Source organism: Macrobrachium rosenbergii, chromosome 8 (genome assembly GCF_040412425.1).
Source record: "Macrobrachium rosenbergii isolate ZJJX-2024 chromosome 8, ASM4041242v1, whole genome shotgun sequence".
NCBI classification, from domain to species: domain Eukaryota; kingdom Metazoa; phylum Arthropoda; class Malacostraca; order Decapoda; family Palaemonidae; genus Macrobrachium; species Macrobrachium rosenbergii.
The window spans coordinates 6916799-6942568 of NC_089748.1; the positions used below are offsets into that span (position 1 = coordinate 6916799).

A 25770-nucleotide genomic window follows, 5' to 3' on the forward strand; every position below is an offset into this window, starting at 1 on the left:
TATAGTCTATTTCTTTTGCTCTTCACCAATACACAGTCTCTTCGGAGACAGCTTAAAGGGTGGGCTGTTACAGCCGTATAGGGAAAGGATTTTAGATTTCGGTTTGAACCCAAGGGAAGCGAAAAAGCTTTTTGGTTAGGGATAGTGGCTAAAAGTCCATCCTCCCTGTCAAATGATGTTTCTGGCTTTATAAATATACAAAAGCCTCTTTAAAATGTTCTCTGGTACACCTGCATGAGGCTCTCGCGGCTCCCTTTGACTAAAAAACGGGGTTTGAACCCGAAGGGAAATGAAACCCCTATTTTTAGTCTGGGAGCTGTGAGAGCCTCAGACCCTCCCAGTTAGCATTAAGTATATTGGGTTATGCCCATACCTTCATTTGCAGGAAGTATAACCTTTTAGGGAGGCGCGGCTATTCCTACATTGGGTTGGCAATATGCGCATGTGCAGTAGATGCGTAGTCGTGTTTTGACCCGATTCATTCGAACTAGCCACGGAAGCAAAAATGGAAAGGTGTAACCAGTGGAGATGTTTAGCCATGAATTGATTCATCAATGCGGTGGATAGGGGGTCAAAGTGCAGACCCCCCGAGACCTGATATCCTATCACAATAGTGACAAGCTTCCGTTAACCGGAATGAATACGTGCCAACCCTGTGCTATAAGTTCTCTGATAAGGGATTTAGCCGGGGCGCTGCCTAAGGCAGACGTAACTGCATGAGGCTCTTGCGGCTCCCAGACTAAAAACAGGGTTTTCATTTCCCTTCGGGTTCAAACCCCGTTTTTCGTTGCTAGACAAGCGCCGTAAAACTGGATCGCCGTTAACCGGGGACTGCCTCTAATAATAATAATAATAATAATAATAATAATAATAATAATAATAATAATAATAATAATAATAATAATAATAATCCAGACTAAGGATTATCTGGAGACATGAGGATGGAGTTTAGAATAGAAAAATGCACCTCGGTCAACAAACAAAAAGGCAAAGTTACAATGACTGAAGGGATAAAGCTACCTGTTGGGAAAGCATCAAACACATAGATGAGACAGGATACAAATACCTGGGAATAATAGAAGGAAAGGATATAAAGCACCAACAGATGAAGAATATGATCAGGAGGGAATATATGCAGAGACTTAAGGTGACAATCAAGTCAAAAGTCAATGCTGGAAACATGATGACAGCCATAAACACATGGGCAGCACCAGTAATCAGATACAGCACGGAAGTAGTGGAGTACATGAAGGCTGAACTCCGCAGCACGGACCAGAAAACTAGGAGACACACGACAATACACAAAGCACTACATGCGAGAGCAAATACAGACAGACTATACATAACTCGAAAGGGAGGAGGGAGAGGTCCACTAAGCATAGAGGACTGTGTCAATATTGGGAGCAGAGCACTAGGGCAATACCTGAAAACCAGTGAAGACGAGTGGGTAAGGAGTGCATGGGCAGGACTCATAAAAGTAGATGAAGACCCAGAAATATACAGACATGAGAATGAAAAACAAAACAGAGGAACGGCACAGCAAAACACGGACAGTACACGAGACAGACTAAAGAACTGGCCAGCAACGAAACATGGCAGTGGCTACAGAGGGGAGAACTCAAGAAGGAAACAGAAGGAATGCTAACAGTGGCACGAGATCAGGCCCTAATAACCAGATATGTCCAAAGAACAATACAGCAGATGGAAATAACACCTCGCAGGATGTGCAATATGAAAGATGAGACCATTACCACACCAGAAGCGAATGTCCAGTGCTTGCACAGAACCCGTAGAAAAAGAGGCATGATTCAGTAGCAAAAGTCCTCTACTGGAGCCTGTGCAAAAAACACCAGCTAGCCTCCTATTGGCTAATGCTAGCCCTAGTGCTCACTACTGTAGCTAACTTTATCCCAGAAGGTCAGTACTACCTAGCTAAACTCTAGAATAACATTATCATTATTATTATTATTATTATTATTATCATTACCAATACTGTACTGTAAAAGGAATTATCTTAAAAAAAAAAGTACCAGCAATATTAGTCAGTAACATTTTGGTGACTATTCATCGTGATGAGTCATCACAATGAATAGTCACCAAAAACTCTGAAGGCATTTGCTGAAAAAATACAGCAGCTTACCTTGGTCATAAAGGAAATGGGCAATCCACCTGCAAAAGAGACAGGGATCTTCAAGATACACAATGGATCTCTCTGCTGTTAAAATACTTAAAATGCACCATGCGACTGTGAAAGAAAATTTCAAAACCTTTTAGAGCAAATAATGGTTGAAAGCCAATATTTCCAGCACCCCATCAAAAAGAACAATACTGTACAGACTTCCTTAACATTTGGTCAGGACCCACAAACCAATTTGAGACAAAATTACTTCAAGGAGGATTGCCAACTGTTTTCTTGCCTTCTTACCTCCTGAGGGTGCGAACTATGAGAATTTTTCAAACACAAAACCAGTCTTTTGTCTTTCAACCAGCAAGAAGGATAACCCAAACACATGTACAAAATCTGATCTGATGGATGTGCTAGAAGCTAAAGTGAATCTTCCAGAAAGAAAGCAAGAATCTGCCCAATTGATTTTGGATGGTACATCAAAGGTAAATACAGTAGCACCACAAACTAACAAAGATGTTTGAAGACCATGGCAAGAGGGATCATCTTTCTAAAGTAGAACACTACCATAGTAATAACATGAGAACAAAAACCATCTTTGGTACATATTGTCTGTTAGCCATGGAAAATCAATCAGTAGCAGTAAAAACTTAAAACATCATCAAACCAGAAGACCCTCTGAGGGGGCAATGCCAAATAGACAGACCTATTCCAGTTCTTAGCTGGCATAGGGGCTAAAATGACTACAAGGAACAGTCACTTTACCAAACCAGGTAAATACCCTCAAATGCCAGATGCACTGTCAGTCTAGAGGGAGATGCTGTTTTTCCACACCTTAACTAGATGTGATGTTGAACCTGATTTCGCTAACAGAGAAAAATTGTATGGGTGACATGAAATGTCTTACATGAAGCCTCAGTTGCCTCTGCAAAACTCAATCAGTGCCAACCTGAAACTGAGGAGTATGATCTTCAAGTTCTTGAGAAATGAATGATTCTCATGCATGATTTGATTTATGAATGTTTGGTCCTAAGACCAGGCACTGGAACTGTTACGTTATTCAGTACAACAGATTCTCATGTATGACCAACCATGAAAAACTGCTTCTGCAGATGACGAAAAGCTTAATCTCTTCACACTAAATTCAAAATCATTTGAATTAATCCCACCTACGTAACGTTCAATCAATGAAAATGCCACAGGAGTTGACTACCAAATGACAAATTAGATGTCACTCTGTCAGCCAGAACTATGGTGACCTTCCAAGTTAGGATGAACTAAAGAAGATAAGTAAAAAATTGTCTGGATTACCCTTGAAACCATATCTGAAAGCTGCTGGATACTGACAAAATACAGAAGCAAGACAGAATTGGTGGTGGAAGGTGCAAATGAATATAGATTGGACAAGATGTACTCCAATCCCCAGTTGCAAGCATCTGATTTAACCAAGAGGGGTAATAGGTAAGCATCTGATTTAATCAAGATGGGTAATAGGTAATACTGTACAGCAGTATACATTATGCTCAGTGTCACCATAGTAAAAACCTGTAAATACTATATGTTCCACTTAAAAGGCTGCTAGGTTTGGGGACTATTTAGTTTTGAGAACTGATTTTTAATTTTAGAGCTGTTATCCTCTCAAGTTCTTTATGTTTATAATGATAAATCTTGACCCACCCAGTTTTGTCCCAGCCTGGGACTGGCTGCCGAGTGATTAACCTGCTTTGAGTTTTGTAACTACCATGCTGGGAATTTTGATGAGGGTGGTCAAAAACAAATATGGTTGTGCTGTTTGGTGGGTAGAAGAAAAAAAAAAGTATTTTAAGGAAACTGCCAGACAGTTTGGTGTATGCATGTGGTTAAGGATATTGCTATACTTAGGTATGGGGTCACATACTATACTGTCTGGCCAGTCTTGAAAGGGCCTAACAGCAGAACAGATAATGCATGCAATCATTCAGTTGATGATATAAGTTTGAAATTTACCTGAAGTACCGTATATTTCTGTGTATAAGACAACCTTTAGATAACACGAGGTCAAATATCATGGAAAATTTTCATGAATTTATCTCATATCTGCAATATAAGACGACTGCTAAATTACAAAACCATCTGTGTATAGCATAGCTTTTGCAACAACAGGTATATTGTGAAATATTGGTTACGTAAAGATGATCTTATTACAAATGCTGTTTTACTTAATGCATCCTTAGAAATTCAAAATAAACGAAATAACAAAGCCGATACTTATATCATGTTTTTTCTACACACGTCGCCAAGAAGGGGAAACCACTGTTTTGTTTGCGTTTCATTACCAATCACATACCGTGCCCCTAACAACAATACGATAATGTACGATAATTATCATACAGGTAGTGCTTGAGTTGCATTAATTCGCCTTACAATAATTCGATTTTGCGATGGGGTTAACAATTAATATCAATACGACAATATTTAGAAAATATTTTTAAATTTCGTGCAGGAGCAGGCGGCGAGAGAGACCAAATTACAGTATACCCACTTCTTTTCCTCCACCTCTTTACCCATCTTCTAGTTAAAAAAGTAAAGAGAATGATAAAAGTATTGTTAGTAATGTTATACTCTTGCATAAATGTGTAGAGCTATCAATAACCGAACGAGAAACTGCTGTTTTGCTAATAACCAAACCGGATAACAACTGCTGTTTTGCTTGTATTTCAACCATCGTATGGTAGTAAACAATTACCGTATTTGTTACAAATGACATTAAGTAGAATACGACTGATATATTTTTACATTATACCCTTATTCACTATGGAGAAAAGATCAGCAAGGAAATATACTGCTACATTTAAGCTGCAAGTTGCAGCTGAAGCTGAAAAAACAACGTTCAAGTTGCTAATGACTTTAAATTATCGTGCATCAGCAACATGGATAAAACTCGACGTTAAATAAAATTGGAGAGAAAAGTATTTTAATCAAAACTACCAAGAATGAAAGAACACACATTGCTGCTGTTTTCACGCTGATAAAAGATAAATAGGTAAAGCTTGTAATACGATAAAATAAAGTGAAAACAGTGAAATGGAATCTTGATTTTTTTACACAAAACCAGCGAACAGAATCTTCATTTTTTTTTTACACAAAACAAAAATGCCCTCAAAGGCCAACGTCGTCTATTAAAAAAAAAAAAAAAAAAAAAAAAAAAAAAAAACTAAATTCATTTCACAACAAGACGTATTTAAGTTATATTTCGACTTAAAAACACTAAACCATAACTTTTAAAAGATCCATGGAAAAGATTCATATTCGTTATGTTGATGTTTATATAATATGATATTTATATGTGAATATAAAGTATAATGTAGGCTAGGCTACTGTATATGTATACGATACATATGTCTACGATATACCATAGTGTAGGTTAAGCTAATTCTTGTATGTTATTCAGTTTCTCTTTGTACTGAATTATCATAAGTTAATCTGCATGAACCTCCAGAATTAGCTGATAATAATTACTATACCGTATTATGTATAAAGTATACTTCATTGTGTAGGCTAGGGCTACCATATATGTACAGTAATACTTGATCTTACGATTGAGTTGAATTCACACACACACAAACTTTTCACTGGAACCTAACTAATGGGCATGCGATTTTTTTCACAGACACACGAAATTCTCGAGAAACCCTGCAGAAGTGGGTGTTTAATTTTTAAGTAATTTACAAGTTTTCATGCTTTTATGTGTAAAATCTGTATGAAAAATGCATTTCATTCTTTTATGTGTAAAATCTGTATGAAAAATGCATTTCATGTTTTAATGTGCAAAATTCTATGTGTAAAATCTGTATAAAATCTGAAAAATGCATTTGATGTTTTAATGTGCAAAATCTCTATGAAAAATGCATTTCATGCTTTCATTTGATGTTTTAATGTGTAAAATCTCTATGTAAAATCTCTATGAAAAACATTTCATGCTTTCATGTGTACAATCTGTATCGAAAATGTATTATTTTTATTTTTGTACATGCATAAATATGATGCAAAGGTAATTTCAGCACATTCACTTAGTGTACTTTTACAAGATGTGATACCCATTTGCAAAGTTACTGCACTTTTCAAAGATGATACCCCTGCAGAAAATGCTTGTTTAATATTTGAAGTACATTTATAAGTTTTCATGCTTTTAACTGTAAAATCGATATGGGAAATTTATATTTATATTTCTGTACATAAATATCATACAAGTATTATGTCCATTTGCAAAGTTTTTGTCACAAGGACTTTACATGACCTTGAGATGAGGTTGTTTAGTCGCGCTCATTTGATAAAATGAATTCTTTAATGTAATATCAGAGATGTAACTAAGAGTTGTATAAGTGTCATTCTTTGAAAATTACTCTGTTCACCTCGGAGAAAAGTGCTGGTGCAATCTGTATGTGCATGTAATTACAGCACGTTCAGTTGGTGTACTTTTACAAGATGTGATACCCTGCATTTTTCAAAGATGATACCCCTGTAGAAAGTGTGTATAATTTTTAAGTTTTCGTGTTTTTAGGTGTAAAATCAGAATGGAAAATTTGTATTTATATATTTGCGCATAAATATGATACAAAAGCAGTACAGTTACTTTATTACAGTATCTCTCTCTCTCTCTCTCTCTCTCATTCGTAGTTAGCGCTCAAACATACGTTTACAACTTATTATTCTCTGTACGTCATTACCTGTACAGTATATAATTTTAAATTGATTGAATTTTACCTGTACTGTACTACCTTCTACTAACATTATGTACGTTTTCGATGTTTTATGGAATTGTACTTTTGTTGACTGTGACGTTTTGCCTAGTGACGCAAAGAAAACGGCTTTTACTATAAGTGACAAAGAAAACGGCATCCCATGAATTAGGGGTAACATTAGTATACATACGCACCTACTGCAAATGCGCTATTATGAAACTGTGCGGTACTCAATTTTATGTCAACCATTTACTGTATTCCTTTTTTAAGGGTAATAAGCTAAATTTTAAATAAAATTACACTAACTTTAGTTCATTTAAAAGTTAGCTTAATACTTTGGGAGCATGATTAGGGTCATATTTAGTACCTAAACTCTCGAAATAAACATTTATTAGCATTTTTAAAGACCATGCCAAACTTTCGCGAAAATTCACCTTGCACGAGGGGCTCCGGAACCTAACCTCGCGTAATTTCGAGGTATGACTGTATAGATGATACTGAATAACCTAGTGTAGGCTAGGCTATATTCGAGATATGTTTTTTCCAACAAACGATGGGTATTTTAGAACCTAACCCTATTGTAATTAGGATAATACCTGTATATAATTATCATTCGTATAACTGAATTGTTCTAAATGAATATGAAATAATGAATTTTTAATGAAAAACAAATATTATGTCATCCTAAATGTTATTACTACCATATTTACACTACCATTAAAATTTCTGAAAGGTTACCAAAAGATATGGGTTGCTGTGAGCACAACCATAACTTGATGTTTACATTTCTCAGCTGGGCTGCATAGATAAAAGTTGATTTCACTGATATGGAATTATTCCTCAAATAGGATATTTATTATGAAGATTTGCCAATAATTATATAAGATAAAAATGGTTTAATTACCTTTCCATTTCATCGCCAATCACAAACAACCACTAACAACAATATGATATGTAAGATAATTATCATCTGTATGACTGAATTGTTCTAAACAGTTATTTACCACCAAAATTTCTGAAAGGTTACCAAAAGATAAAGGTTGCTGTGAGTGCAACCATAACTCGATGTTTACATTTCTCAGCTGGGTTGCATAGATAAAAGTTTATTTCATTTATATGGAATTATTCCATGACTAGGCTATTTATTATGAAGATATGCCAATAATATATAAGGTAAATATACTTTTATTACCTTTATTATCAGTTTATTTCATGTGAATCTTTTCATGTACGTTGGTGGTTATCGTAGCGAGACCAAGGTTAGTCTACTGATAAACTACTGATAAACACCACTTAGAATTCAAGGTTTGATTTTTAGACTGGTAGTATAAGATGGCCCCCAGTTTTTAGGGGTGAATTTTAGGACTTAAAGGTCATCTTATATGCGGAAATATACGGTACACATTTTATACCAGACTCTGAAAATAAAGTACTGGGCACTTCAAATTTCAATATGGCAGCTATTTTCAAAGATGGTTACTAGATGACTCTCAGGTGTGACACACATGCCAAGAATGTTCTATGCAGGGCCAATTAGGTTGATTGTGGCGAACACAAAGAATCTCTGGGAGGATAAAATAAGCCAAGCTCATTAAAAATGAGCGTAATAAATGTGGGAACAATGGTGGGAAAAAGCAGGGAAGCAGTGAAAATGTTGACAAGAAGAAACGAGGAAGTTTGTTGGGTTCAGAAGGTAAGGTTTAAAGAAACTAGCATAAACTCCTTCCAACTATAAATTTCAGGAGCCAACTGCTTCCGTCTTCACTGAAAAAGTTAGTTAGTGCCATTTTTACTATCAAGGTTTCTGTCCTCTCTTGACCTTACACTGTGCCTAGAACTTTTCAGGCTTAGTACATACCATCCCTTCTCCCGGAGCTATCTGGTCTCCAATGAGTCAATTCTCCTGGGTAATATGCATGATACCCACCTCCTGCATAGATGCTATTCAGGTCAAGTCAAACTAATGGGCTTGTAGCTGAAAGAAATTTTATGTTTCATCCCACAAACTTATTCAAAACACACTCATTACTTATACCTCACTGGCCTATATCCCAACGTCTCTGTCTGTGAGACTTGTAAGCACCATCTGTTCACCAAATAACTGTTTTGAGTGTTTAGGAGTTCATGTGGACACACTAATGACTACATGAAAAGTAATGGATTTGTTCTGGAAGAATTTGTTTTTATAAAAAAAAAGTACATTTTCTACCTGCATTTAATTCCATCACCTGTTTTACACTCAAACTTTTCAAATACTGATAACTGATATAGACGTCATCTAAATTTAAGTCCTTTCTATATTTATGACGTACGCAAACATTAAAAAACGCACAAACCAGCACCCAAAATGAGGATCTTTTTTGGTGAATGTTCCTGAATATAACGTGTTATTAGTTTAGTATAGTTTAAAACTTTCATTCTATAATTACATCACTACTTTTTTTTGGGATGGAGAAAGAGAGAGAGAAAGAAAGAGAAATCTATGACGCTACTTTGTCATTTATTTTTTTCATATTTTCATTGGTATATCTACAATTTTTGCATTGCATTAAGTAGGTACTTTACCTGGGTGTGCTACGGATAACAAATTAAGAATATATCACAAATAGCTTTTAACTCTCTTTGGGGAAGATGCAAAATTTTCCAACATCTCATATTATTATTATTATTAAAATAGTTTAACCAGACCACTGAGCTGACCATCAGCTCTCATAGGGCTGGCCCGAAGGATTAGGATGGAATGATAAGTCTAGGCTAGAAGCCTAGCACTGGGACCTAATAAGTCACTTGTCAATGATGATGAATGAAAATGAAATTAAAAGCTGTAAAAGGTATACGCTTTCATACTGAACGCACTCATACAATAAATACATTTAAACTCATGCTTCCATACATACTCACTAAAAAGGTATATAAAAATTCAAAATAAATTAGTAAAATCATAAAATTTACTTGTTTTAAAATTCATTATTCTGATTTTTTTTTTATATATTTTTCCAATTAATTTGCAGCTTCTCATAAACATTAAAATGGGTGCTATTGAGAACATTGAAGATTCTGACAAAATTTCTTCTATCGGTCTATTTCCGAAATTTGATAATCGCTGCAGGTTATATTTTGGACATTCACACAGTATATGCTTAACTGTTATCAGCACATTGCAATATGGGCATTTGGGAAGAGGGCCACATGGACTGTTCATTAAGTGTCCATGTGTCAATCAGTATGGCCTATTCGAAGACGTGTCAGAATTACTTGTGCTTGTCTTTCTCTCTGATATGATGAACTCCATTTTCCAACACTGGATTTTATCTGTTTTAATTTATTATTTTCAGGTTTTTCGTTCCATATATTTTGCCATTTTTTTACAAGGACTGTTTTTATATATCTTGTATAGTCACTGATAGGGATGTCTACATTTGTTCTTGTCATGTGGACCTTCTTTAGCTGCTTTATCAGCCTCTTCATTTCCCTTAATCCCTACATGGGCAGGGATCCAACATATTTCAATATTTTTTCCCTTATTATACAATTTATGGAGAGAGAACTTTATATGTTGTACAATATTATTATTTTTTTTTTTTATAGCTTTGAATAGCTTCTATAGCACTTCTGGAGTCGCTATAAATTACAAAATTACTATATGAGACTTCTCTTATTATTTTTATGGCAGATACTATTGCACATAACTCAGCTGTAAATACAGAAGCTTTGTCTGGGAGAGAGAACTGATAAGTTTTGTTTTGGGATACCGCGGCATATCCCACTCCGTATTGTGACTTAGATCCGTCAGTATATATTGCGTAATGTGGACCTTTTCGGATAATATGCTCTGCTGTATGTTGTCTATGGTATTCTGGAGTATATGAATGATTTTTTGATAAATATTTCAAGCGCGTACAAATTCTCATTTTATTCATTGTCCAAGGAGGAGGCGATTTTATTATTACAGGTAATTGTATATGTATATTTAGCGACTCAAACAATCTTGTAGGTCTAATTGGGAAAGAAGGTGGATGATTGTTTATAAACACATCTCTTAATCCAAATAATTTTTTGGTTGGAGAATCATTTGTCTGAATTCTCAGAGCACTCTTCATTGTTACTAGCTCTCTATGGAGAGACAGAGGTAGTTCACCACATTCAACTTGTAAAGATGATGTTGGTGATGATCAAAAGCTCCTGAACATATTCTAAGGCCCTCATTATGAACTGGGTCTACCGTTTTTCAGCGTTGCGTCTGATGCCGATCCATATATTTCGCTTCCATAATCAACAACAGACAGCACTGTTGCTTTATACAATAAAGTAAGGGTATGTCTATCGGCTCCCCAAGTAGTGTTTGATAGTTTTTTAATTAGGTTTAATGCTCTTTTACATTTTGATTTCATGTATGTTATGTGGGCTTTCCAGTTCATGTGAGTATCAAATACTAATCCTAAAAATTTTGCTGTTTGGCCAATTGGTATACTATGGTTTCTGATTTTCAAGTCTATTTCTTCTCCTTTTTCCACTTTTTATTTTTATAAAACATGATTGCTTTGGTTTTATCTATGGAAAATTTAAAGCCTACAGATAAAGCCCATTCATCTATTTTTATTATGCTTTTATTAATGATTCGTTCTGCATGTTTTATTCGAGATGCTGAATAATATATGGCAAAATCATCCATATACAGGTTACTTTTAATACCAATAGGTAGATTATTACTGATATCATTGATTGCTAAAGTAAACAGCGTGCCACTAAGGACGCTTCCCTGTGGAACACCATTTTCAGAGGAAATGTTCTAGACAGAACATCATCAATTCTCACCTGAAAACTGCGATTTGTCAAGAAGTTTTGGATAAACATAGGTAAATGTCCACGGATGTTATTTTCATGTAACGTTTTTAATATTGCATACCTCCATGTAGTATCATATGCCTTTTCAATGTCAAAAAACACGGCTATAGTAATTTGTTTTCGTTCAAATCCTCTTCATATGTGATCTTCTAAGTTAGATAGAGAATCCAGTGTCGATCTGTTACATTGTGATCCAAACTGAGTGGGAGTCAAAATTTTGTTTTCTCGAATGTGCCATGTTAGTCGAGCATTTACCATTTTTTCTAGTAATTTGCATAGACAACTAGTTAAAGAAATTGGTCTGTAATTGTTTACATTACTGGGATCTTTTCCTGGTTTGGGGATAGGAATAATTATAGCTTTACGCCATTCATTAGGAAATAAATTTCCAAGCCATAAGTGGTTATAAAACTCTAATAAGTATGCCTTTGCCAAGGGTGCTAAATGGCAGATCATTTCAAAACAAATACTGTCACCTCCAGGGGCAGATTTATTGCTGTTCAACAATGCAAATTCTAACTCATCCATATTAAACTTTCTATTATAATAAATATCTTCTATGGTTTCAAAATTTATTGTTATTAACTCTATATTATTTTTCCTAGTTCGGAAATGCTCATCTAAATTTTTGTCGCTACTTATTTTTGCTAAACTTTCACCTATTACATTACTTATTTCTTTAGGATCAAGTATTCTTTTCCCATCTTTTATTATGGCATGTCTAGGTGGTTTAACATGGGTACCATTTATTTTCCTAAATTTTTCCCATATTTTTTGTATGGGAGTATTATTAGAGAGATCTGATACATATTTTCTCCATGAAATGATTCTTCCTTGAATTACTTCTCTTTTAAATTTTGCAGATACTTTGTTATATAGAGGTTTTAATGTATTAATTTCTAATAATAATATAGTCAGTTTTTGTAAGTTTTCTTCTAGTATCGGTAATGATTTATTTATTTTACTGAATTTTCTATTCAAATTATCTAATCGTCTCCCAATTTGGTGTTTTACTTTTATTAATTCTGTTAGTTTTTCAGACCACCATGGGACTTTGTGTTTTGTTGGATGAGATTTGGATTTTGGTATTGCTTTATCAGCTGCATTTGTAATGAAATCAACAAGAAATTTATTAGTTTTATTGTGGTCTTTTGAATATTCAAATGGTGGGATATCTCTAGTGTGGAATTCATATTGCTCCCAATCTGCTTTATAAATGTTATATTGAGGGACATGCTTGGTGGGGTTTTGTAAAAATGAAATTAATATTGGGAAATGGTCACTTGTATGCAGGTCATCAACTGTATTCCAATCTAATCTATCTACTATTTTTGTTGTACATAGAGTTAAGTCGATTGAGGAAAATGTTCCATGTGTTTTAGAAAAATATGTGTTGATTTCGTTGTCATTTATGCAGCAAATGTCATATGAATCTATGAATTCTTCTATTTTACTCCCTGCTCTATTTGAGTCTGTACAATTACAGTCCCACATCGGGTTATGGGCATTAAAATCACCTACTATTAATATAGGTTCTTTGGTGTTATTAGGTAATTCTTTAAGTTTGTCTAAGTCATAATTTTTATTGGGTTGGTTGTATAAATTATAAATTACATAATTATCGTTTTTATTCGTATTCTGATACTCGATATTTGCAGATCATTAAAGTTTACAGGTACTTTGTCATAACATACTTTGTTATGTACATATATAGCAGTACCTAAATTTCCTTCTTCTCTCTAGATGAAGATGCTAAGGTATATTTACCTATTGTTGATATTGTTTTGTTGACATGTTGTAAACATAATATCATAGGTTCGTATTCTTTTAGTAATCGTTGTATTTTCTCTAGGTGTAATCTGGTCTGCAGACCATTTACGTTCCATTGTATTATATAGCTATTGAAAATATTTTATTATAACGGTCGAGTTTTACTCTCTTTTTTGTATTATCAATTTGGATTTTTTCTAATAATTTTCTTACGACATTCATTTGTTTTTCTTTATAATATATTAAGTGCTCAACGCACATGCAACCTTTTCATGGGTACTCAAATCTGTGGTTTCTTTTCTTCTATATTTCATAAAGTTTCTTATAACGTTTGTTAAGCCATCTTTTGTTATGTTTTTGTTATCGTTGCACAATGCAATGAAACAATCATTGCATCCACAAGAGTTTTCATGTATATTTCTTTTTTTATTTGTTCTTGTTGTGTTAATTATTGGTGCTGGAGTAATCTCTTCTCCTTTGACATATTCACTGTTGTCTAAGGTATGGTTGTCTCCCACTTCTTCGGTATTTTGGATATCTGTATCCATTGGTTTTACTATTATTTTAGGAGATAATGGAATATTCTTAACTAGTTTTTGTTTTTGTTCTTTCTTCAAATCTCTTGTTTTTGTTTTGACTGACGTTTCTCTAACAATTGTTGGTTTCTTTGTTTTGGGTGGTGTTCTTTCCAATGGCCTTTTTTTATCTTTAATTTCCAGTCTATCAGGTCCCTCCTCTGTTATTTCTGTAGTAGCATCCTCCTGTGTTGTTTCTATTTGCATTAATATTTCAAATGAATTGGATAAAATGTTATCCATATCATTTGTCCCTGTTTCTTTATTCTTTACCATTTTAGTTTTTATTTCTAAGGCATTAATTTCTTCCTGAGAATTACTTTTCTGTGCTCCGTTATTTCTATTTGTATGCATTTTTGTTTCATTATTGGTTTTTGTTGTTAAAGAATATGTAACGTTTCTTAGACGGATCTTGAATTCCTCTTACTTTCAATTCTAATTTAGCTTCTTTTACAGACATTCCAGTTCTTTCTTGCAATATTTTCAACTCTGTATTATATATATAGTACATACATTCTTTGGATCTTGCATGATGGTTTTGCCCACAGTTTATGCACTTTGGTTCCCGCACTTCCATTGTGTGGCATGTTCTTCAGATCCACAATATGCGCATACAGGTTCATTTCGACAATATTTTTTTGCATGTCCATATTTACTGCAATTCTGACATTGTAGCGGCTTTGGGACGTATGGTCTTACTTCTCTGGTTTGGCCTAAAATTTTTATTTTCTGAGGTAGGTCTTGGCCTTCAAATTTTATTTTTGCGATTTTTAAGACTTGTTTGTTCTTTTCTTTGCTTGGCAGATCATATAGTTCGCAATCCTGTACTTTGGAGTATCTCTTTTTAAGTGAGTCTAACAGTATTTGCTTTTCAACTGGCTCGTTATTATTCTCAGGAAGTACAATGGTACCCTGAATACTGTTCATAGTATCATGTTTTTTTATTTTTATATTTATGTTATCTATATTTTTTATTGATAAATAATTTTCAGATTGACTTTTTGTCGTGGCCTCTATAAGCCAAGTCTTTTCTTTCATTTGTCTAAACGACATTTCAGTCGTTGAGTGTCTGCTTAATAAATAATTTTCCAACTTGAGTGCTGATATTTTCTGGTCCGTTTCTAGGGTTAGAAACCTTGACCAACTGTCACTCCCAAAGAGGGAGTCAAAGTGAGTCAAGGTTGGGTCAAGACGGTATTTACTTTTTACTGGTTTCCTTTGTACTGGAGCATATGGTTCCAGTGTTATTGCATTCTGAATTTGTTTTGACTTTTCTAAAGAAGGGTTGTCAGATGAGGTTCCAATGGTTGTCAACCGTGCCGATTCGCTACCATCAAAGGGTCCAGGGTACTCAAATCCTTAAACTTACTTGAGAGAGAGAAGAGAGAGAGAGAGAGAGAGAGAGAGAGAGAGAGAGAGAGAGAGAGAGAGAGAGAGAGAGAGAGAGAGAGAGAGAGAGAGAGAGAGAGAGAGAGAGAGAGAGAGAGAAGAGAGAGAAAAAAAAAAAAAAAAAAAAAAAAGTAAACCTGAAAACCTTAAAGAGATATCATCAGCCTTTCATGGAGTTCATTCCTCCACTAATGGCACAAGTGAGAACCGACTCCCAAATGTCCGCATCCCTACCCTACCCCAAAGGGGATGGCACGACATGATTAGAGTGGCTCAAGTGTAAGCCAACCCGCTTGATAGGACTGAGAGCATTACTAGAATACAATCATCCCCACCCTAATCACATTATGGGCAAACCGGACAGAATGCTGAGAGTCCTATTCCCAGAACTAGACCCCCCTGGAATCCGTGGTCCAGTCCCGTAGAATAGTTCCGCCTGAAAACTCAGGTCCGAACATTATCGGGCAGTTGATGGTCCTGCCACGGTTCTCACTATTTAGCTTCGGATATAAACCCAATCCCAGCTATGATACCTTTTCCTATTTACCAGGTCCAAGAAATTTGTATGAAAGTGAAAATATCCACGCCATTTAAATCGAAAGGTTTGTAGGTGATCTGTCAGGGCCCAGGCTCTTATTCTTCGTAAGAACGAAGAAGAAAAGCCAGGGCCTCTTACCCCCTCACCACGTGAAGGAACCTACTTCGAGGGGCCAACATCTCATAAATTACATTCATTATTCCACCTACACAAAGCTATTTTGGTAGCTTTTTTATGGCACTGTATAGAAGAACCATTCAGTTGCAAAACAAAACAAAATTGAGCAGTCTACCTTGAAAACTGTTGCTACATGCCTGAACAAAAAAAAGGTACTGTATAGATTTTTGCCCATATCACAGGGTGAATCACTTTTCTTATGGAAAACATGACGGTACTTTGTCATTAATTTTTTCATATTTTCCTTGCCATAATAACTTTTTGCACTGCAATAATTAGGTAATTTGTCCGGGTGTGCTTGGATAAGAAACGAAGACTTTATCACAAATAGTTTTTTCTTGGCAAATTGTTTTTTGGGGGGAAGTGCAAAATTTTCCTGTATCTTGTAACTTCTACTATTACTTCAACTACATAAAATTATTCTAGATTTTCTTTTATGGCACTGTATAAAGCAATCATTCAGCTGAAAAATAAAAAAAATTGAGCAGTCTACCATGAAAATTGTTGGAGCTACAGGTCTTTAAACAAAAAAGGTATAAACATTTTTACTACTACAGCTTGAGTCACAGCCACTTCCTAGACTTTACTGTTTGATATGGGTCATTAGTGAAATGGTTAACATGAATATTCTAGTCTTTTAAACTATACTAGTTGAACTAATGTTTAACATGAATATTCTAGTCTTTTAAACTACTAGTTGAACTAATGTTATCTCTATCACCTGATTAAACTAACTCAGAATAAATTTATTGGCCTTTGCTTGCTTATTAATGTATACAATTCAAATTAATTTCACTTATTCCATCTGGCTCCCATTACCAATCAACTTTTCATTCAAGCAACAATCCTTTATGCCCTGTAAGCAGCCCATATTTCTAGTTTGAAAATCATCATAAATTTCTAAAATTCCTTCCCACTGATAATACAAACTGGTTCTTCCAAGTTCCTTGGCCTTTTATGATGGAGCATTACAGTATGTTACATGAGACAAAAACACACTACTTATTGGGAGACAAATAAAGAGATTACTCTAATAGTACAAACCTTGGACAACGCCAAGAATCTCCCTCAGATAAGTTTTCTGGCTGGGTGAAAAGTTCTATACAAGCCTCCAAAGTAGTTTGCTGGTTACGCTGCAACGTGCAAGATCCTTCAACCTCACAGTCAACCTGAAAAACACACACAATACATCATACATTAATTCGGTTATTTAACCCTTTCCTGCCCAATTGACGGCATATTACGCAATAACCCCCTACCCCCCTTCTTGTCTGACTGGCGTAATTTTACGTAAAATTTACCGACATTTTTTAAATGCGTGTGGTAGGGGTAAATTTTTTTATTTTTGTACAGTTGGTGGTTTCCATAGGCTAAAGCATACCTTGGACCGTGTAACCAGGCATCGATCACGCCAGGCAAGCAGTCCCTATACTGCGCATGCGCAATTCCTGGCATAGTAAATTTCCCACAATGAAATCAGCTGATCCTACCCACGTTTCTCTCTCGTATCTTACATTTTTTTATAAAATGTAGGATTACATTATTGGAAACACTCTGTTTGGTATCCTCTATTTTCTATAAATTTTTAGTTCCTCTACTGTGCATGCGCAAATCCATGGCGTAGTAAAATTCTCACAATGACATCAGCTGATCGCACCCACGCAGGCCTGGCAGGCCACACTTCTGTCAGAGACCATGCATACGCAGGCTGGGTAAACACGTGTGGCTGTTTACATAAAGCGGCGTCAATCGAGAACAGTTTCCAACATGCTTTCGCAAAGTTTTTCGGTAAAACTAGCGGAAATTTGTTAGTGCATCACATAAGAGACGTCTGGATTTTAGGCAGGGCTCTGAATCTCATTTTTCATTATCATATATATCGATATTTAGAGAATTTTGTTGGCTTTCTCATAAAAATAATTCATTCACCCAACTGTTATAGCTTTTGAGCTACTGAACGATAATGTTGACAACGGTAACATTTTTTTTTCGTTTCAACAGCTTATAACGTCAAAATGAAACTGTTGCTCTTACCAAAGCCATTTTTCTTGACTCTCACTTTATTCCTCAACCTTTCCTCTATATTTTTGTATATTTACAAAGTGATTTCTATGAAAAAATCCGAGGTAGAGCTCTTCAAAAAAAATGTCTAGTGATAATTCTCACCGTATGCCTGGCGGCGCGCTCTGTTTCTTACCCACTTTTCTATCAATTTTTCACCAACTGGGCTGATTCGTTTTTCATTGTTTTATATGGCGATATTTAGAGAATTTTCTTGGCTTTCTCATAAAAAATAATTCATTCGCCTAACTGTTATAGTTTTTGAGCTACGAACAATAATGTTGACAACGGTAACTTTTTTTTTCGTTTCGATCAATTTATAACGTCAAAATGAAACTGTTGCCGTTACCAAAGCCATTTTTCTTGACTTTCCCTTTATTCTTCAACTTTTCCTCTACTTTTTCGTATATTTACAAAGTAATTTCTATGAAAAATAACCGAGATAGGGCTCTTCAAAAAAAAATTTTTCTAGCGATAATTCTCACCATAGGCGGGCAAAGCGCTCTGTTTCTCACCCTCTTTTCTATCAATTTTTCACCAACTGGACTTATTCGTTTTCCATTTTTTATATGTCAATATTTAGGAATTTTATTGGCTTTCTCATAAAAAATTATTCATTCGCCTAACTGTTATAGCTTTTGAGCTACTTAACGATAATGTTGACAACGGTAACATTTTTTTCGTTTCAATCAAATTATAACGTCAAAATGAAACTGTTGCGGTACCAAAGCAATTTTCTTGACTCTCACTTTATTCTACATCTTTTCCTCTACATTTTCGTATATTTACAAAGTAATTTCTATGAAAAATAACCGAGATAGGGCTCTTCAAAAAAACTTTTTCTAGCGATAATTCTCACCATAGGCCGGGCAAATCGCTCTGTTTCTTACCCTCTTTTTCTATAAATTGTTTCACCAACTGGACTTATTCGTTTTTCATTCTTTTATATATCAATATTTAGAGAATTTTGTTGGCTTTCTCATAAAAAATAATCCATTCGCCTAACTGTTATAGCTTTTGAGCTACTTAACGATAATGTTGACTACGGTAACATTTTTTTTTCGTTTCAATCAATTTATAACGTCAAAATGAAACTGTTGCCGTTACCAAAGCCATTTTTCTTGACTCTCACTTTATTCTACATCTTTTCCTCTACATTTTCGTATATTTACAAAGTAATCTCTATGAAAAATAACCGAGATAGGGCTCTTCAAAAAAAACTTTTTTCTAGCGATAATTCTCACCATACGCCGGGCAAATCGCTCTGTTTCTTACCCTCTTTTCTATAAATTTTTCACCAACTGGACTTATTCGTTTTTCATTCTTTTATATATCAATATTTAGAGAATTTTGTTGGCTTTCTCATAAAAAATAATCCATTCGCCTAACTGTTATAGCTTTTGAGCTACGAACGATAATGTTGACAACGGTAAAATTTTTTTTCGTTTCAATCAATTTATAACGTCAAAATGAAACTGTTGCCGTTACCAAAGCCATTTTTCTTGACTCTCACATTATTCTTCAACTTTTCCTCTACATTTTCGTATATTTACAAAGTAATTTCTATGAAAAATAACCGAGATAGGGCTCTTCAAAAAATTTTTTCTAGCGATAATTCTCACCATACACGGGGCAGAGCGCTCTGTTTCTTGCCCTTTTTCTATCAATTTTTCACCAGCTGGACTTATTCGTTTTCCATTCTTTTATATGTCGATATTTAGAGAATTTTATTGGCTTTCTCATAAAAAAATAATTCATTCGCCTGACATTTATATTTTTTGGGTTACAAACGAAAATATGAAAATAAGTAAAGATTTTTTTTTTTTTCGTGAAATAACTCACATTTTTTGTATTTAGAGGGCTGGGACTCTTATTCTGACTATTCCACCATAAAATATAAACATTTAGAAAAAAGGACAGCAAAATGAACGTTGTTGGCATAAAATTTCTATTTTTGCTGAATTTTCGAAATAATTATTTTTTCAAGACTGTCGAAGCGCTCCCAGACACATCGGGGCTCATGTGCCCTCAGTGATGTGATAACTATGCAGATATGAAAGGGTTAATGGTGTGCATAAATAATAAATGAGGGGTGATAACTTGGTGCTGTTAACTGTCCTGTTACTAAACTGTGACCTGCACCAAGCAACAAAGACAAAGAATTAAAATAAAACCAAAGTTGGGAATAAGTGAAAGTATTTTCATTTTTACTACAATAACTTATGGTAGCTTTGAAAGGCAAGGGATAATATTTAGTTACAAAAACCACCTGCATCCCAAATTAAGAATGATTGAATAGGAAAACTAACTCATCATATAACTTGTGTGTTCCTTTCATTGCCAAAAAATATGCAAAGCATCTATCAGCATTTCTGATACTGTCATCTGGACAAACCAATAACCTTTATGCTGAGATTACCATTCAGTGACACATCTCTTAAAACCTACAAAATTTTTAAATGTTCAGCCAACTGAGTTCTCAACTCCTTACCTCTTTGTTTTGAACTAAGCAATAGCCAGGAAGTTTTTCATTGGTTCTCCAATCCATTGCAATGTAATACTTGTCACTTAAATCCAGAGGTTCTTCTCCTGAAAAATAAAAGGGGCAACATCTGTTTAATGTAGATAGCAAGCAAGAAAAAAAGATCTTCTGTTATGGGAAATATATTAACTCAATACAGTATTTGTATTATGTAAGTCTATGCTCAAAAACACTGACCTGAAAAATCTGTCTAGATTAGAGTATACCTCTAACCTAGAATTCTAAAGGGCTCTAATGTTTAGTTAAACATAAATTATCTTTGGAATTACATAAAATTTTTATTGAAGGGCTACAATAGGACATGTTAACACTTTTGATTTTTTTAAAACTGGTTATTACAAAAATCATTTTACACCAGTATTCAAATGCTAAATCAAGCGTTCAATAAACTTGGTGAATAAATAAAACATAACTCATAACAACTAGAACTAAAATTATTCAAGACATATCACATAAAACCAATGCCTTTCATTGTCTAACACTTCACTTCACTTCACCGGATAGACATTAATGACAAAGACTTATCACAAGATTACATGGCTCTGCAGGCAGGATAAAGTTTGCAAACAGCAGCCTAAACAAGCATCTATGAATAATACATATCACATATGAAGGAGCACAATTACAAGGTAATTCAGTATTTTATAAAATTCCACTGAAATGCAGAAGTCACAGTTGGTACCAATACAGTACAGTAGAACCCCGTCCTTGACGCTAATTCGTTCCAGAAGAGGAGTCGAGATTCGATTTAGTCGAATTCTGAATTAATTTCTCCCATAAGAAATAACTGAAAATGGATTAATCCATTCCTGACCACCAGTCATTACCCCAACCTTGCCTTTTTATACAAAACATTACATAAATTACAATTAAATAAGTTCAGAGTTGAATAACTTACTGTATCAGAAGCACTTTTTACATTTTTAAATGCATACTGTATAAAAAAAATGGCCTATGACCAATGCGGCCGTATTACCGATGGTAGACTGAGCACCATAGGCTAGGCTAGGTAGCCTATAGGCACTACCAGAATGTACTGTAATGGGTACACAGGAAAACTGTTGTTAATAATGATAACATTGAAAAACAAGCCTGATTATCACAGTAAATTAATAATACAGTATTTATAAGCTGAATTACTATATGTCAGTTATCATAAAATTCAGAAAAATTTCCTAAATTACGTTGGAACTCGGCAGCTTGTGGCATGAGCAGATGTAAACAAACCAAAGCGCCACCCTGGTGGTGTATCGTGGTACTAATTACATAAACATTGTTTACGTTCAGTATTTATGGTAAATTTCATACAGTTTACTGGAATAGTGTACAAACTCACTGTAAAACATCTTTCAGTAAATATTATGATATCCTAACATATTGGGACCCATGATTGGATGAAAATTCAGTGCAGAAAGCCAAAAAAATTATATATACCTGTAAAAGGTGTACTTCTCCAAACAACAGCAGCAGCAGCATGTGTGGGCTTTAAATGCTTTTAAATACGCATGGGAAAAACGCCACCAACAACGCCAACTAGCAGCAGCCGCCCGAAACTCTTTTTTCTACAAACATCATATGATTCATCAGGTCGAATTCCGGTTTGTTGTTCGAGCTCTGACGCAAAATTTACTCAGCATTTCGTGTCGAAATCCGATTATGTCGAGTTCTAGTACGATCGAGGACCAGGGTTCTACTGTACATGTAACTGGCCCTTAACCTAGATCTAGGCTACAACTCTAATTGTTGCAACATTTGCTTAAAATGATAACGTAAAAATGAGATGGGAGACACAATTTCTTGATCACTTTTTCTATATACAGTAAACTCCCTAGTACCCAGTATTTAAGCAACCAGCACATTTTTCCCCCAACTGCCATTAAATCACAGATTAACTAGAGAGAAAGAGTAAGTGACAAAGAATGTTTACTTCTTCATAAAAAAAATAAATACATTGGCATCTTGTCACTCCATGGACAGCTTCTTTTTATTCAAGCAGAAAATACATCTACTACAGGCTCTAATAGCCAATCATCTAATTCTAATGTGTGTAGATTAGGCTACTCTACTACTCAGGAATCCTCCCCTCTCATTCCTTCCCCTCCTATTCCTCCAATAGATAACTTCAATGGTGGCAATGAATTCATGAGTGTTTGATATTTGCAGACAAAACAAAAACAAAACACCAAATTTTAGGATAAATCTAACCTGACCTTAAGGATGGACCCCAATTTTGATTAAAAAAAATTCTAAAGACAAAAATAAAAAAAATAAGGTGGCAACACTCACGAGTTGATGGCTTAGTTTTGGCTTGTGCACTATGCACTTTCAATTATCTTGAAGCAGTGAAGTAGTGTGACTTCAGACAGTACAGCGTACTGATTGCTGTTTAGTTTTTTCATTTCAATTATTCAAAAAATACTTTGTTTTTCAAGTTCACTGATATCAATACTAAGTACACCTTCCTGAAGCTGACATAACAGCAAACTGAAAAACTTGAACACAGTAGACAGGATAAACTAACCAGCTTTGTTGTTATTACTATTATTATTATTACTCAGAAGATGAACCTTATTCATTTGAAACGAGCCCACAGAGGCACAAATTATCATCAGGGAGACTGTTCCAGAGGCCAAACCTGAGGTCTTTACATTGGGAAATTTCTCCAGTACTAGCTGGAAACCAGTTATAAAAAAATAAAATGTAATAACATCAAGGTATGGCAGGGTAATACATGGCGACATCCAATGGGGTCGGCGAGTGGGCAGAGCCTCATCTCATGCGACCCAAAGGATCCTGTGATGCATCAGTGTTCTTCCAGCCCAAGGAAACTGAATAAGGGGTGGCCAAGGTGGGCCATTAATGTAAAAACCTCAGGTTTGTATATTAGGAAAAATACAGATTGATTAAAAATTTGTGATCTGTTCCTATATTAATACAAACCCTTCGGTCTTTACATTGGGAGACTGACCTACTGGTGGGAGGAAAAGTAAGTTACGACCAATTGGAGGTCCGTGTCACAGGGGGTTACTTCCTGGCCATTGTTAGAGCAAAGGAAGGCATCAAATGCCTCTGACTAAAAGGAAAAACTCTCCCTAATAGTCAGAGATCCTGGCTTTCAACAAAATGGGAATACCATTCCACAATGTGCCAAGAAAGGAAGGAAGGATTTGCATTTGTTGTAGAAAAACAACCAACTGGTTAACTACCTTCATCTATGAAGAAACTTCTCTTGCTTACAGAGAGAAGATAGACTTCACTTCTATTTCTGAGATTTGTTCATTTTATGAAATGAAGAGAAATAGAATGACAGCACTCTCACTTGTATCTAGACAGATCCTGCTACTGAAGATTGTTCTCTCTCTGCTGCACGCTGGGAGTGAAGAAAGAAAAGGAGAAAGGAAGAAGGCCATTCACCACAATCACAATCTCTTTCACACCAGCACCTAGACTAGATACAACCTGTCCCAAAAGGGGCATTGGATGAGTTAAACAACTTGTTGGGAAGCCACCACCGGACCACACTGTCCCAAAAGGGGCATTGGATGAGTTAAACAACTTGTTGGGAAGCCACCACCAGACCACACTGTCCCAAAAGGGGCATTGGATGAGTTAAACAACTTGTTGGGAAGCCACCACCAGACCCCAGGAAAAAGTGTCCAACGACCTGTGTGACATCCTTTAGGTAGAAAAGAGGTACAAGTTATTGGACAATTCCATGTACCAGCTTTCAAGACCCTTTGAACTGACAGATTCTTTTTAAAAGCTATGGAGGGGTCGAAACTCGGCATCATGAGCTCTAGGTCGCACTGAGCTGTCATCTACATTAGAAGAAGAACCGCACGCACTTCTGATAACTTCTCGTAGCCAGGAGGAGCTGGTATTCTTCGACACTTCTTTCTTGTTCCAGCCAGTACTAGCTCAAAAAGCCTTTGACACCCAGGTCTGAGGTACTGAGTTCTTTTTAGGTAGTGACGTAGCGCCCTAACTGGGCATAAAAACTTTTCACTAGGATCATCACCAAAGAAATCTCCAAGGGACAGAATCGAGAAGAACTCGAACTGTTTCGAAAGCCACCGAACTCCCACCCCATGAGTGTTTCACCTCAAAAGAGGTGTCATGAAGCTCCCCTACTCTTTTGGTTGAGGCTAAGGCAAATAAAAATACTGTCTTGTGGGTCAAAGCTCTATCCAACAAACCTTACAGGGGGGGGCACACACACACACACACGTAAGCCTGCTAAGAACCAGTGTCAAACCCCAGTTAGGAGGCTCGAGTTCTTTAGGGGGACAGGACTGCTCAAAACTTTGTAAAAGCATAGAAATCTCCAATAAGGAAGAAAGATCTACTCTTTTCACACAAAGAACTAGTCCTAAAGCAGCCCTAATATCCCTTAACAGCTGACACAGAAAGAAGCTTCTCCCTATGTAGGAAAATGATTAAGTCAGCTACTTGCTGAATAGAAGTTCTGACCGGAGAGAAACCCCGCTGACGACACCAATCACAGTAGATTGCCCACTTTCCCTGGTACACGGATGTTGATGATTTCCTGAGATACCCAGATATCTCTGATGCTGCCATGCAAGAAAAGCCTCTCGCTCGCAGGAGATACTGGACAGTCTCCAGCCATAAGAGATAGGGACTTGAATGACTGATGAAACCTCTCGAAGTGGGGCTGGCAAAGAAGGTTGTGCCAAGGAGGAATCTCTCTCAGTGCTTCAGTCAGCAGAGCTAAAAGGTCGGGGTACCACTCTGCGTGTGGCCACAAGGGAGCCACCAGAGTCATCCTGAGGTTCTGGGAGTCATTACTCTGTTGATCACCATACGAACCAGGCAAAAGGATGGAGAGGTGTAAACATCCAGGTTGTCCCATGGATGTTGAAGTGTGCCGTCTGCCACTGCCCAAGGGTTTGGAACTACTGAGAAGAATACTTCCAGCTTCCTGTTGAAACGGGTGGCGAAAAGATCCACCACTGGCCTTCCACAAAGAAAGAACAGTCTTTCTGCCACTTCTTGGTGTAATGACCACT

General features: G+C 35.7%; 1 protein-coding gene across 2 annotated transcripts in view; it reads right to left on the bottom strand.

Annotated features, from left to right (window-relative positions):
• LOC136840581 (ubiquitin carboxyl-terminal hydrolase 19-like) overlaps positions 1-25770 on the bottom strand; it is a 270035-nt gene that overhangs the window by 56102 nt on the left and 188163 nt on the right. For both annotated transcript variants that reach the window (XM_067107228.1, XM_067107229.1), the window contains exons 15-16: positions 20693-20790; positions 17185-17309 (exon numbers count right to left, since the gene is read on the bottom strand). In XM_067107228.1, coding sequence (XP_066963329.1) covers positions 17185-17309; positions 20693-20790 — 223 coding nt within the window. The remainder of the gene's footprint in view (positions 1-17184; positions 17310-20692; positions 20791-25770) is intronic.